The sequence below is a fragment of the Topomyia yanbarensis genome, chromosome 3 (assembly GCF_030247195.1).
Source record: "Topomyia yanbarensis strain Yona2022 chromosome 3, ASM3024719v1, whole genome shotgun sequence".
NCBI classification, from domain to species: domain Eukaryota; kingdom Metazoa; phylum Arthropoda; class Insecta; order Diptera; family Culicidae; genus Topomyia; species Topomyia yanbarensis.
In genome coordinates this window covers 62,625,900-62,641,120 of record NC_080672.1, presented here as the reverse complement: position 1 = coordinate 62,641,120, position 15,221 = coordinate 62,625,900, and the positions used below count along the sequence as shown (strand labels likewise).

Sequence of the window (15,221 nt, the reverse complement as noted above, 5' to 3'; positions counted from 1 at the left end):
TTCAGAAGAAATAATGAGGGCATACTTATCACTTTTAACTCATTGGGTAATAAAATGCGATAAATGTCGAGCAATCACTTTGATTCACATTTCTGTTTGATTCCAGTGAGAACTCATATGTTCCTTGAGTTCTACTGTCAGGTCAATAAAAATCTCCGGGTCAAAGCCTTGCCAAAGGTGGTAACCCTAGTGGCCAACAAGATGTCGATCGGTCATCAGGAATCTAGAACTGCGAATGCAAGATGTTTGGCTCCTATTTTAGCAAAAAAAATCCTTTTTACATTTATGGCGACTTCGGTTTGAATGGGAGTTTTCTCTGTGACCACATTCCACAACCTGTAACTCCGCAACCGGAAGTCGGATCGTGATAAAAATGAATAGCAGTTTTTGGGGACGTTCATTTGAGACAAAGCTTAGTCAAATTGGTCTAGCCATCACTGAGAAATCGATTCGACTGTCATTCTGAATTTGGATACATCCGTCGGGGCTTCCGGAACCGTCGATGGCGGCTAATGTGATCACAGAGACTTTGAATGACTGTTAGTGACCTAGAACTACAAATCCAAGCAGCTGTGGTACAATTTAATAATTTTTTTCACCTTTATTCATTCATCGTTGAAATCGGAATTTGCTACGTGTTCGTACTTTTCACCCTGTAATTCCGGAACCGGAAGCCGGATCAAGTAGAAATTCAATAGCAGCCAATGGGAACGCTGTACCTTTCATTTGAGACCTAGTTTGTAGAAATCGGTAAAGAATTCGATGAAAAAAGGATATGATGTTAACTTGGGACTTGTAAAGTTCCCCGGAGGCATCAAGGACCGTCATAGATGGCCAATATGGTCAAAGCAATTTCGATGGGTCATTAATGATCTATACGTGCAAATCCAAGTAATGTTACACTCATTTCAACATGTATAGAATTATTTGGACACCATGTTGGTACCAGTTTATATGGGAATTTGCCTGGTGATCGTAGTCTTCAACCCATAACTCCGGAACTGGAAGTCGGATCAACAAAAAATTCAATAGCGATCTATGGGAAGATTGCACCTTTCATTTGAGAATAAGTTTGTGCAAATCGGTCCAGCCATCTCTGAGAAAAATTGGTAAGATTTTTTGACACATACATACATACATACATACATACATACATACATACATACACACACATATACAAGGGGGCAGCAGGGACAGGAAGGACAGGAGTCTAGGGGCCTAACGAACCCCCCCCCCCACGGTCCTACTGCGAGTTGGGGAGCTTTGCTAGGATATGGTGGGGCTAAGATTGGGCTCTTCTAAACCTCTAAAAAAAGCCATAACTCCGAAAGCAGCTCCGACGAAGCGAGTCTGTGCCGCTTCTGCTAAGATCCTAAGATTCCAATAATCTAAGATCTAGGCAATAAAAGCACTCTAGCCCAACCGGAGTGCCAACCGGCACATCAGGATCAACGCCAGTAACATCCTGATTATGGTATACTGGCCATGGCGAACGTCACCGGACAGGACACGGATGACGAATAGGATGGCGACTTTGGGCTGACAGGCGTGCTGTTCTACTCCCTGAGTAAGGAAGGATGACACCGACTTGAAATGGCGAGTGGGCTAACAGCATGGCTGCCTCCGTCCCAGCAAAACCCCGGCAGGTCTCCGGGTACGTTAGAAGCGCGCTATCATTTTGTTGGTGGTACTAGGTTCGGTTGAAGCATTCCCGATTTACGCCGATCCGGCTCTGAACACTACTCCCCATGAAGGATAGTGTCAACCCTTGCATGACCTCACTGCTGCTTTTTGGCAGCATAGATCATGGGATAGCGAGAGGCGACTATGTGCAGCGAGTGGAGATAGCGGCCCGGAGCTGGGACCCAATAAAATGGAGAAAAAACAAGCAACCGATATAAATGGCACGGTGAATCCGTTTGCCAGAGGTGGATTGGTGAGGTCACCACCACCAGTAGTAGCTGAAGCCATCCAGCAAGAGCAGGAGGATGGGAAGCCGAAGCAACAGCAACAGCAGCAACAAAAACAGCCGGAGCAGAGCGGAATGAGCTACACCCCACAAACGCCAAAGGTAGTGGTAGCGAGGCACTTGGTGGAGGAGCTCCACAAATTCGTGGGCACGAGAAACAATGTCCACAAAGACATTAAGGAGATGGTCATCAAAATCCGGAAGGCGCTACTGTCTGCCGTGAAAGAGTACGATACGGCAACGCAGAGGGCAGATTCAGCTGAGCGAGCATCGGCGTCGGCTAAGGCCACTATCCTCCTAGCCCCTCCGAAACAGGGTAAGGAGAGGCAGATTGGAGTGAAGAACACACCAGTTCCCATAACTCCAAAGAGGACAAGATCCTCGCCAGGAGACGAAAGACCAGGCGGGTCAAAGAGGCAGACGCTCGAGGACGCTGTTGCTGCTGAAGGAAAGGACGCCACCTTGCAGGGTGAAAGCTGGAGTACCGTTGTAGGTCGGAAGGAGAAACGCGGGAAACAGCAAAAAAAAGAAGGAGGAGCGAAAAGGGGAGCAGAAGAGGAAATCAGAACCCTCGGCTCGTCAGAAGGCACCTAAGGGAGAAGCCGTGCTCGTCAAAGCAAATGACGAGACTACTGCTCAAAAAGGTCAGAGAGGACCCGGAGCTGAAAGATTTGGGGGAAAACGTGAGATGCTCCTCGAGCTTAAGAAGAATACAACGACTAGTAGCTCTGCCTTGCAGGAGACTATAACTAAATCAATGGGTGCAAAGGCAGAAGCTAAAGCCTTAAGCCCGGAGATGGTAATTGTGTGCAAGGACCTCGACGAAATAACGTCGGAAGACGAGCTGAGAGGTGCTATGAAGCAGCAGTGCAAACTGGGCGAGGTGCCCATGACGATCCGGTTATGGAAGGGATACGGAGGAACGCAAACAGCGATGATTCGTTTACCGGTAACCGCTGCAGACAAGGCGCTGGAGGTAGGTAAAGTTACAGTTGGATGGTCGAGATGCCTACTGATAGCCGCCCCACGAGTAAATAAACAAGCGGAGAAATGCTTTGGACATTTAGCAGGGGCTTGCAAAGGCCCGGACAGATCCGGGATGTGCTGGAAATGCGGAGGGACGGGCCATCTTGTGAGAGACTGCACGCAGAGGCCAAAGTGCTTGCTTTGCACCCCAGCGGAAAGAAACGACCATCAGACGGGTGGCTTTAAGTGTCCAGCCTACAGAAGGCGACTGCAGGCCAACGGTGATGGATGTGACCCAGATAAACCTGAATCACTGTGATACCGCACAGCAACTGTTGTGGCAGTCTACGACAGAAACTATGTGCGATGTCGATATGATCGCAGAGCCTTATCAAGTCCCCCCTAATAACGGTAACTGGGTGGCGGATAGATCAGGAACCGCTGTGATACAAGTAATGGGAAGATTCCCCATCCAAGAAGTGGTAGAACGTTCATACGAGGGTTTCGTGATAGCCAAAATCAACGGCATCTTCGTATGTAGCTGCTACGCTCCCCCAAGGTGGACAGTAGAGCAGTTCAGCCTAATGCTGGAGCAGTTAACTGAGCAGTCGATCGATCGGAAGCCGGTAGTCATTGGTGGTGACTTCAACGCCTGGGCTATGGAATGGGGCAGTAGAGTAACCAACACAAGAGGGTGTATCCTGCAGGAAGCTCTAGCGAAGTTAGACGTACGATTGTGCAATGAAGGCTCTGTTAGCACATTTCGGAGAGACGGGAGGGAGTCTATCATCGACGTCCCTCATTGACGGCGAACATGAATTGGAGAGTATGCGAAACGTATACGCATAGTGACCACCAGGAGATTCGCTACCGTATCGGTCAACGGAACCCCGCGGCAGTACAGAGAAGGGTGACCGGCGAACGAAAGTGGAAGACGAAAGCCTTCAACAAAGACCTCTTTGTTGAGGCACTTCGGCCGAACGGCGGAACCGAGAACGTGGATGCGGCTGACCTAACAAGAAGGCGCCACAATGCCGCGAAAACTGGAACCACGCAACAAACGGCGTCCAGCTTACTGGTGGAACGAGACGCTTAGTACGTTACGCGCTGCTTGTCTCAGAGCCAGAAGGCGGGCCCAAAGAGCAAGGTCGGAACCAGATAGAGAAGAGCGTAAGGCAGCGTTTCGGGAAGCTAGGGCCGCTTTAAAACGGGAGATCAGACTTAGCAAGTCAGAGTGCCACAAGGAGCTATGCCAATCCCTGGGGTGACGCATACCGAGTCGTGATGGCGAAAATGAAGGGTCCGACGACGCCAGCCGAAATGTGTCCGAGCAAGCTGAAGATAATCGTCGAGGATATTTTCTCGAAGCACGATCCAACTATATGGCCACCGATACCGTACGGCGAAGAAGAAGGAACAAGCACGGATCGGCAAGTGACTAGCGACGAGCTAGCAGAAGCATTGAAGCGCCTAAAGAAAGCCCCTGGTCCGGATGGAATACCAAACGTAGTACTGAAAGCTGCGATCCTGGCATATCCGGACATGTTCAGGATGGTGATGCAGAAGTGCCTAAATGAAGGCAACTTCCCCAAAATATGGAAGGTCCAGAAGCTGGTGTTGCTGCCGAAGCCAGGGAAGCCACCTGGCGACCCGACTTCGTACAGGCCCATATGCCTGCTGGATACACTCGGAAAACTCCTGGAAAGGATCATTCTTAACAGGTCGACGAAATTCACGGAAGGTGAGTGCGGACTGTCCAAGATGCAGTTCGGTTTCCGCAAAGGAGCATCGACAGTGGATGCAATTCGGATAGTGCTCGAGAGTGCTGAGAAGTCATCTAAACAGAAGCGAAGAGGAGATCGATACTGCGCTGTGGTCACGATAGATGTGAAGAACGCGTTCAACAGTGCCAGCTGGGAAGCCATCGCTGCATAGAATGAGGGTTCCAGATCCTGATCCTGAAGAGCTACTTTCAGAGCAGCATGCTGCTGTACGAGACGAGCGAAGGACAGCAGTCATTGCGTGTCACAGCGGGCGTTCCTCAGGGCTCCATTCTCGGTCGAGCCCTTTGGAACGGGATGTACGATGGGGTCTTAACGTTGCAGCTGCCTAGGAAAGTGAAAATCGTAGGTTTCGCGGACGACGTGTCACTAACGGTGATGGGTGAGACACTCGAAGAAGTCGCGATCGAGAGCTGGATGAACGGGGTCAAGCTGTAAATAGCTCACCACAAGACGGAGGTGTTTTTGGTCAGTAACTGCAGATCGGTTCAACGGATGCAGATCGACGTCGGAGATCACGTGATTGCATCGAAACGTGCATTGAAGCAATTGGGAGTTATAATCGACGACCGGTTGAGCTTCAACAACCACGTTTATTACGCCTGTGAAAAGTCGGCGAAGGCAACGAACGCAATAGCGAGAATCATGCCAAACGTCGGCGATCCGAGAAGCAGCACGAGACGTCTGTTATCTACTGTTTCGTCATCGATACTCCGATATGGGGTTCCTGCCTGGAGTGCTGCGCTGAAAACCAAGCGGAACCGTGAAAAGCTAAACAGGACATTCCGACTGATGGCCGTACGAGTCGCGAGTGCCTACAGAAGAATATCGTAGGAGGCAGTATGCGTTATCGCCGGGATGATCCCCATCTGCATTACCCTGGCGGAGGACGTGGAATGCTATCAGCAGAGAAATGCACGTAGCGCTAGGAGACTGGTTCGAGCGGACTCGTTGGCTAAATGGCAACAGGAGTGGGACAACGCGGAGAAAGGAAGGTGGACCCACCGACTCATCCTAAATGTATCGGCCTGGGTACATAGGAAGCATGGAGAGGTGAACTTCCATTTGACGCAGTTTTTGTCCGGACACGGATGCTTCCGGAAGCACTTGCATCGGTTTGGACATGCTTCGTCACCCCTTTGCCCGGAGTGTGCGACTGTGCAGGAGACACCGGAACACGTGGTCTTCGAATGCCCTAGATTCGAAAAAGTTCGTAGGGGTATACCTGGTATGACAGTGGACAATATCGTCGAAGAGATGTGCCGTGACGAACATACCTGGGACGCTGTCAACAGAGTGGTCTCGAGCATACTCTCCGAGCTGCAGAGGAAGTGGCGAAGAGACCAGCAAGAAGCCGCAAATCGGGTCTCGAGAGAAATTCCGCCGCTGGGGAACTCTCCAACTGTGCAGACTAGGTCCACCGCCGGGGACCAGTTGAGTAGTACGTGAAGTAGCACCGAGTTGGGTCGTCGGGGCGCCTGGGAACCGGACGTCAAGCTTCACCGGAATCGCTGAACCGACCTCGACATCCTACCGGGTAGCTCGTGAGTAGGCTAGATCCACCGCCGGGGATTAGACCGAGTAGACCGCGTCGCAGAGCTAGCAGTGGGTCGTTGGGGCGCTGGTGAACCGGAAGCTACGCCCCAACCGGAATCGCCGGATAGACCTCAGCACCTACTGTATGGCCCGTTGAGTAGGCTAGATCCACCGCCGGGGACTAGATCGAGTAGATCGGGACGACGCGGAGAGCTAAATGGCTCACAAAAACGAACAACGGAATCAGGAGAAATCTACCGCTCGATTGCAGAAGAATAGGCTAGATCCATTGTTGAGGACTAGACTGAGTAGTTCGCGAACAAGTGAGGGCGGGAGCTGAATGGCTCATCGGGAAAGTAGAGCGAAACGGAACGAGAGGAAGCCAAAGGGCTCAAGAAATTGTGGTGCTAAAACAAAAGAAGAATCGGTATCGGGAGAGCCTCCTTCGTCGGGGAACTTTTCGTCGGCGTAAGCTAGATCCACCGTCGGGGACTAGACTGAGTAGACCGCGACGAAATACCACCAGTCGCAGGTCGTCGGGGCATCAGCGAACCGGACGCCCTGCTCCACCGGAATCGTCGAACTGACCTCGACATCTGGTTGGTTGGCTCGGTTTCGGGAGAACTTCTCTCGCCGGGGAATTCTCCGTCGGAGTAGGCTAGGTCCATCGTCGGGGACTAGACCGAGTAGTTCGCGAACAAGTCTGGTGCTCAATGAGTAAACGGTGCTGAATGGTGCGAGAAGGGAGTTGCGGTGCTAACCGGCACAAGCGAGCAGAAGGGCTCGGTGAATTAGACAGTCAGAAGTTTGCCGCTCAGACTGTACTCGTAGGGGAGGAGTACTAAGCCTCGACTCACAGCCAGCTTTCCGACTGCTCGGGACAGAACTTGCCAGTCTGTGTGGATGGTAGAGAATTGGTGGTGTGTAGAGGAGTGGGGCTGTAACACTGCGGAAGAAACGAACTAGTAAGTAGTTGAATTAGAGTGTGTGCTATGCACATAAAAACCCCTCCCCGAAGTAATGCCGTAAGGTAGTGCCGGGGAGAAATCAGGTTCTGGGCAAGAGCAGAGGTTTTTAGCGGGTCGGGTGATGGCAGCCCAAACCCGTTCCCTGAGACATTGGGGTTTTTGAACATTTTTCCTCACTCAGGGTTTTCCTGAAAATTTTTTACTGCTCTCTACAAAAAAAACATACATACATACATACATACATACATACTTACATACATACACACATATAACTCCGCTAGCGAATGACGGATCCCAATAGTAGCATGTCTGTAATAACATACGTACATGGAACTATTGAGAACCAGAGCTACAGGTCCAAAGCCCTGGTAAAGGAGGATGGTTGTGATGATCCGGGCCGAGATCACCACGTAAAGCAAGGTAGGGCATAACCCCAATTCCAAGGCGTGAAGCGACCCGTGCCGAGGGATGAGTGATCGAGGGGGTGAAAAAGATGCTCGATCGTTAACGGAGCCTGTGGGGTACCTGGGCAACCCCCACAGTAAGCGTCCCTTACCACGCTAATGCGGAGCTCTGGCGTGGCGGACATATATTTCTCGCGCTACTCGTGGGACTATACATGGAGGTAAATAAAAATAAAAACAAACAGACGGAGGTGCCAAACCCCTTCGCAAGAGGTGGTTTGGCGAGGTCTCCCCTCCGTGGGGAGAGTAGTGGAGCGATGAGTGCTGCATCCGAAAGCACCAGTGACCCCCCAGCGGCGGTAGGCAATAACCCTACCAATGCATCGGAGGGGCCAATAGCTGCGATGCGCAAAGTAGCGAAGCAACTCGATTCTATAATCGACTTCGCTAGCGCAAAGCAGAACATAGCCAAGGAGTTGAAGTTGAGCCTTCTGGAGCTCCGGAAAGCTGTTCGTGTCGCAAGACAGGAACAGCAGGCCTATGTTGAGAGGGTGAAATGTCGGGAGAGGCCCGACAGAGAAACCCAGACAGTGGCCTCCAATAGGGAGGAAAGAGAGAAGGTCGATAGAGGTTCACAGACAGTGGCCTTTACCTTCTACGGAGCAGCCACGTCGATCGGAGCGGCGACTGAGTTCCCCTCGAAGGGAAAAGGAAAGGGCAATCGCAAGACGGCATCGAATGCGAAGCGCCCTAGGAAGTCGCCAGGCGAGGGTGCCAAAACCGACACCACTCGGCGTGCAACCGTCAAGGTCAAACGCCGCCTGGGTGAGGTAAGCGAGGGCGAGAGTGACCTCGCTGTGGAGAGCGATGGTACCAGCAACCCGGCACGACCGGGGCAGGGGGGCTCAAACCCCTGGACGCTGGTCACCAAGAAAAAGCCGGCACCGAAACCGGAGGTACCGCGGCCTGCGAGGAAGGCCAAGGACAGAGGCGAAGCCTTGTGGTTAAAAACCGACAAGGACAAATACGCCGATGTCCTTAAATCGATGAAGGCGGCCGAAAGTCTCTCGGCCCTTCGGCAGGATGTGCGTAGCGTAAGACGCACCAACACGGGAGAGATGCTCCTGGTGTTGAAGCGAGGCGCACAATCAAGTGCAATATACAAGGCCTTGGCCCAAGAGGTCCTTGGTGAGGGCGCCCAAATCAGGTCGCTAGGTGCGGAAACAACTCTCCAGTGCAAACACTTGGACGAGTTCGCGACCGCAGAAGACGTCGCCGCAGCCGTCAAGGAGCAATGCGGCGTCACAATCGAGCGGGCCTCTGTGCGATTGAGGGACGGACCCTCTGGCACCCAAGTAGCCTACCTCAGGCTACTCAATGCGGATGCCAAAAAGGTAACCGAGAAAGGGAAGCTGAAGATCGGCTGGTCGGTATGCCCTATCAGTATACCCCAGCCGCCTTCAGTGGACAGGTGCTATCGGTGCCTAGAATCCGGCCATAAAGCTTACGAATGCAAAGGCCTAGACAGGAGTAAGCTATGTCGTAGATGCGGCGAGGAGGGGCATAAAGAGCGGGGGTGCACTAAGGCATATAAGTGCCTTATCTGCACCTCTAAGAAGCAAGCCCATAAACATGCTATGGGCGGACCTTCGTGTCCCTTCGGCGAGTTAAATAAGAAGAAGCCGTGAGAGTCACACAGCTAAATCTTAACCATTGTGCAGCAGCTCAACAGCTGCTGTGGCAGTCGGTCTCGGAGTCGAGGACAGATGTCGCCCTCTTATCAGACCCGTACAGCATCCCTGCCGGCAACGGCAATTGGGTGTCGGACGGGTCTGGAATGGTGGCAATCTGTACAACGGGAAGGTTCCCGGTTCAAGAGGTAATACACCCCTCCGCCGAGGGTGTGGCGATTGCCAAGATCAATGGTGTGTTCTATTGCAGCTGCTACGCCCCACCAAGGTGGCCAATAGAACAGTTCTACCAGATGATCGACAGGCTCTCGTCGGACCTCGTGGGCCGGAAACCGGTAGTAATAGCGGGAGACTTCAACGCTTGGGCAGTGGAGTGGGGCAGCCGCTGTACAAATAGCAGGGGTCAAGCGCTAATGGAAGCGTTTGCGAAACTCGATACTGTGCTAGCTAATGATGGCTCCGCTAGTACATTCCGTAGAAACGGAGTGGAGGCGTGGATTGATTTGACCTTTGCCAGCCCGAGTCTGGCTCCAGGCATGGAATGGAGGGTAGACGAAGGCTACACCCATAGTGATCATTTAGCAATCCGCTTTAAGATCAACTATGGTGTGCAGCATCCGAGGGCGGGAGATCCCTGTCAGGTAAGCGGGTGGAAGTCCAATCACTTCGACAGCGAAGCTTTCACCGCGGCCCTGGGACTGGAGGCCAACACCGACAGTCTAAGCGGGGATGCGCTGGTAGCTGTTCTATCACGCGCGTGCGACGCCACTATGCCGAGAAAAACACTGCCAAGAAACGGTAGATGCCCGGTATACTGGTGGAGTGCCGAGATTGCAGCTCTACGGTCAGCCTGTCTCAGAGCTAGACGTAGGATGCAAAGAGCTCGCACCGAGGATGCAAGAGAGAACCGCCGTGAAGTGTTTCGAGCTGCGAAATTAGCCCTTAACAAGGCTATTAAAAGCAGCAAGAGAGCGTGTTTCGACAACCTGTGTGAGAGTGCCAACGCGAATCCGTGGGGTGACGCCTACCGGATTGTGATGGCCAAGACCAAAGGGGGCTCCTCACCCCCAGAACGGTCTCCGGACCGGTTGGCAACGATTATCGAAGTACTCTTCCCGTCTCGAGCCACAAGCCCCTGGCCACCTGCACTACGAGACAGTGCGGGCACGGTCGAAATGGTGGCTCCAGTGACGAACGAAGAACTACTCGCAGTGGCTAAATCCCTAGCAATGAACAAAGCTCCAGGGCCGGATGGAGTCCCGAACAACGCTCTCAAGGCAGCGATCATAGCGAACCCGAACATGTTCAGGCTAGCTATGCAGAGATGCCTTGACGAGTGCCGTTTCCCCGATAGATGGAAAAGGCAGAAACTGGTGCTGTTGCCGAAGCCCGGGAAGCCGCCAGGCGACCCATCGGCGTACAGACCAATCTGTCTGATAGACACGACTGGCAAACTGCTTGAGAGGATCATCCTCAACAGGCTCACCCCGTACGCGGAAGGTACGGACGGTCTGTCAAGCAACCAGTTTGGCTTTCGGAAGGGTAAGTCCACAGTGGACGCTCTCAACTCAGTGATAAATACTGCCGAGATAGCGATCCAACGAAAAAGGCGAGGTATTCGATACTGTGCGTTAGTGACACTTGACGTGAAGAATGCATTCAACAGCGCAAGCTGGGATGCCATCGCGCTCTCGTTACACCGGCTTAGCCTACCGGTGGGTCTGTACCGGATCCTGGAAAGTTACTTCCAAAACCGCGTACTGCTATACGAGACCGATGCCGGTCAGAAAAGGGTTCCGATTACCGCCGGAGTCCCGCAGGGCTCGATCCTAGGCCCGGTGCTATGGAACCTCATGTATGACGGGGTTCTGAGACTGAAGTTCCCTCCTGGGGTCAAGATCGTCGGCTTTGCCGACGACGTAACCTTGGAGGTCTACGGGGAGTCAATTCCTGAGGTAGAACTAACCGCAGAACACGCGATTAGCACGGTGGAGGAATGGATGAGCGCGAGAGGCCTGGAGCTCGCTCATCATAAGACGGAGGTAGTTATCGTCAACAACCGCAAGTCGGCACAACATGCAGTTATCCATGTGGGAGAAGTCGCGATCACTTCACAGCGAAGTCTGAAGTCTCTCGGAGTCATTATAGACGACAAGCTGACCTTCGGCAGCCATGTCGACTATACGTGCAAGAGAGCGTCGACTGCTGTTGCGGCACTATCGAGAATAATGTCCAACAGCTCAAAGGTGTGCGCCAGTAGACGTAGGTTACTGGCAGGCGTTGCCGTATCTATCCTCAGGTACGGCGGCCCGTCATGGTCAAGAGCACTGAGGGTAACCAGTTACCTACAGAAACTGGAGAGCACCTACCGCGTGATGTGCCTCAGAGTGATATCTGCCTACCGCACGGTATCACACGATGCATCCTGCGTGATAGCGAGCATGATGCCAGTCGGGCTGGTCATTCGGGAAGATGAGGAGTGCTTTGAGCTACGTGGAAATAGGGGAGCCCGCGAGCGCACCAGGGTGACCTCGGTCGCCAGATGGCAGCGTGAGTGGGACAACTCCTCGAAAGGTAGGTGGACCCACCGGCTGATACCTAACATATCGAGCTGGGTGGGAAGACCCCATGGGGAAGTTCACTTCCACCTGACACAATTCCTGTCAGGCCATGGCTGTTTCCGTCAGTACCTCCACAGGTTCGGACACGCGGAGGTCCCAGTCTGCCCGGACTGCCCAGGTGTAGATGAAACTGCTGAACACATACTGTTCGTATGTCATCGGTTCGACGTCGAAAGAAGAGCAATGCTTGACGTCTGTGGCTGGGACACAACCCCGGATACCCTTATTCAGCGGATGTGTCAAACGGTGGAGAAGTGGAACGCAGTCTCGGCTGCTACCATCCAGATTGCCAGTAGGCTACAGGTAATCTGGCGAACCGAGCAATAGACGACGGGCACGGCTAACTAGTGATTGGTTAGCTGGAGCGAAAAAGGCCAAGCGCAAAATAAGAGAGTGAATGGTCTGTCATGCCGAGGTAGGTTGGCGCAGCGAATGGCAACCGCGTAAGGGGTAAACCCAGCCACCCCGAAGCAAGACAGAAGAGTGAGTGTATAGGCGTATAAGTGGACTGCCTCATGCCAAGACGGGAGGGTCGTAGCGTAGTATGTTGGAACTAAGCTATCGATGCCTCATGGCGTGGCAGAGGAGTGAAAGGGTGAGCATCCAAGTCAGTCTCACATTGCATGTTAAGGGTGAGCATAAAAGTCAGCCTCACAGGTTGGTAGAGGCTAGCACAAAAGTCAGCCTAGCAAGGAATGAAAAAGGTGAGCACAAAAGTCAGCCTCGCATGGTATGTCAGAAGTGGGGCCTAAGGAAAATGTCCCACATGGGATGCCAGAGGGAGTGACAAAGGTACAATAGAGTGGCACGATTGAGAGTAAATCAGGTGATAGGGTGAGCACCCAAGTCAGCCTCACATGGATGGGTAGGGCGAGCACAAAAGTAAGCCTAGCAAGGAATGAGTAAGGTGAGCACACAAGTCAGCCTCGCATGGAACGTAAAAGGTGAGCACAAAAGTCAGCCTCATGTGGGAGTGTTTGAGAGTGAATCAAAGTGTGATTGAGAGAGCACCCAAGTAAGCCTCATACAGGATGTATGATCGCGTGAGTGAGAGTGAATGAGTACATTCAGTACAGCCATCCCCCCAGAAGTAATACCGAGAGGTAGTTCCTGGGAGGAATGATGGCGGAGCCCAATGGAGTTTAGTCGGTATTAATGGCTGGTCACCATTCGAGTCCGACACGCCCCCAGTGCACCCCGTGTGGTAGATTGGACCCTACCGTTAGCACGTGTACTGGGCTAGGACATAAAGGTCTTCTCCATTGTAAAAAAAAAAAAAAAAAAAAACACACATATATACACTCACACATACACACACGCACACACATACAGACATTTTCCGATCTCGACGAACTAAGTTGACTGGTACGACAGATTCGGCCCGGCCGGTCTCGGTTAAAAAGTCGAAATTCCGACCGATTGCATAACCTTTCCATATGAGAAAGGCAAAAAGAAATTCTCATTCATTAGGGTGGTTCAAAAATAATTATTTTGATGTAATCGTTCATAAAACTGTGGGATTGTTATGATCGTGCGCTGAATTTCATTTTAATATTAAAACATAGTAGAAAAAATCCCTCCTCAACTATATTTAGTAGTAGTAGTAGTAGTTGCATGTTGCATTTCGTTTTGATATGAAAACATATTAAAAAAAACCACTCGTTAGAGAGGCTAAAAATAATTATCTTGTTGTTAAGGTTCTTAATTTGTTTGTTATTTTGGTACGCCGCATTTATGTTTTGTTTAATATTGAAAGGAGTTAATTTCCATTTCATTAGGGTGCTTTAAAATGATTGTTATATCTTAATCATTCAAATAAGATGATTTTGAATAACTTTGGAACGTTGAGTTTATTTTTGGCGTAAATTGATAAGCAAGAATAACTTCACTAAACAGTAGTTTGGTACACGCATAATTTTGTTTTCGTCATGGTTCGAATTTTTTCTCCACGTTACTTCTTCAAACAGATTTTTTGGGCTACAGGCATTGAGTAAATGTTTTATGATAAAGTATGTCGGGGCTACCGTAAGTTTACTCGCATCCACTAGACACGTATTTATTATTATTTATTATGATTATGGTTTAATATCACATCACATGTGATTTATTGAAACAAACGAGAATTTAAACATATACAATTTGATTTTATGTTATTAATAATGCTTGTGTTTATTCATATATTTAAACGTTTAAGCATACTTTATTTTAATCTCCGTCTGATGATGGTTCGTTCTGCTTCATGGAATGGATACTATAGACATCTTAGAAACTGCCCTTTATACTCGGCTCCTGTCATTTGTGCACTTGTATAAACCTTGTGGACCATCCTCTCAATATTATTTCAATGCTGTGTATATCTTCATGCCATTATTTTAACTTTAAATCAATTACTTTAATTTGATATCAATAATTACCGCGCGTCTCCATTTGCAGTTTTTTTTTAATCTTTTTACCTCCACAAAATCTATTTTTTTTTTGTTTTTGCGCAATTTTTATTTGGCTGGCCCAAAAAAAAAATTTTTTTGGGACCTGCAGCATAAAAATTACACAAAAATAAAAAAAATAGATTTTGTGGAGATTCAAAAGGGCAGAACAATATCATTTTTTCCGTTAATGATTTTACCCACCAATTTTTTTCAAAAATGTTAATATTATTCATTTTTTATTCATTTCCAGACTGCCAACGTCGTTTTGGGTATCGTCTTGGTACAAGCCCTTAAACGTGAGGAAGAAGCCATGTACAGACGCTAAACAAGAGTTTCGGTTCTGCTCAACTTCCTGCGGAGGACAATTTACAAAAAAGCAGCAACATCCATCCTTCAAATTGAACTACAATTAAGATTATGACAGTTTTTCCTCTTCGTTAACTAGGCTAACTTTTATTATATCAACTTTTTTGATAATAAACAACCTGTTTTGCCTAAACTAGTTTTAAGAAAATACTAATTTACGAATAAATAACACGCCAGAGTGAACACTAGCTTTGGAAAGTACAAAAAAAACAACAGCACAACTTTGCTGGCAAGGTTTACTCTTTGTTCTTGTTGATGTCACCAGTCCAATTAAAATTTTCTCCATTCAATTTGCAGTTTTCAATTATGTTCCATTATTTTCCCTGAGCGATTCAGGCTGATGGACGGAACTGCTCTATCCGGCTTGTGTCCTATCTGATGCCGGACTGGAACAAGTTGTGAAAGAAGCACTAACTAAACTGAAGGTAAAAATCCCACTAGCAAAAGGAGTATTCCCATTTGCCCCCTCCCCCCCACCCCTTCATCACGACGT

The 15,221-nt window shown here is 50.0% G+C and overlaps 1 protein-coding gene across 1 annotated transcript in view; it reads left to right on the top strand.

The window, feature by feature from the left end:
* Positions 1-14,924, top strand: part of LOC131691060 (tetraspanin-2A) — a 211,064-nt gene extending 196,140 nt beyond the window's left edge. Inside the window, exon 5 of the mRNA XM_058977220.1 lies at positions 14,613-14,924. Within this exon, the coding sequence (XP_058833203.1) occupies positions 14,613-14,687 (75 nt within the window). The 3' untranslated portion in view covers positions 14,688-14,924. The remainder of the gene's footprint in view (positions 1-14,612) is intronic.
* The last annotated feature ends 297 nt before the right edge of the window (positions 14,925-15,221 follow it).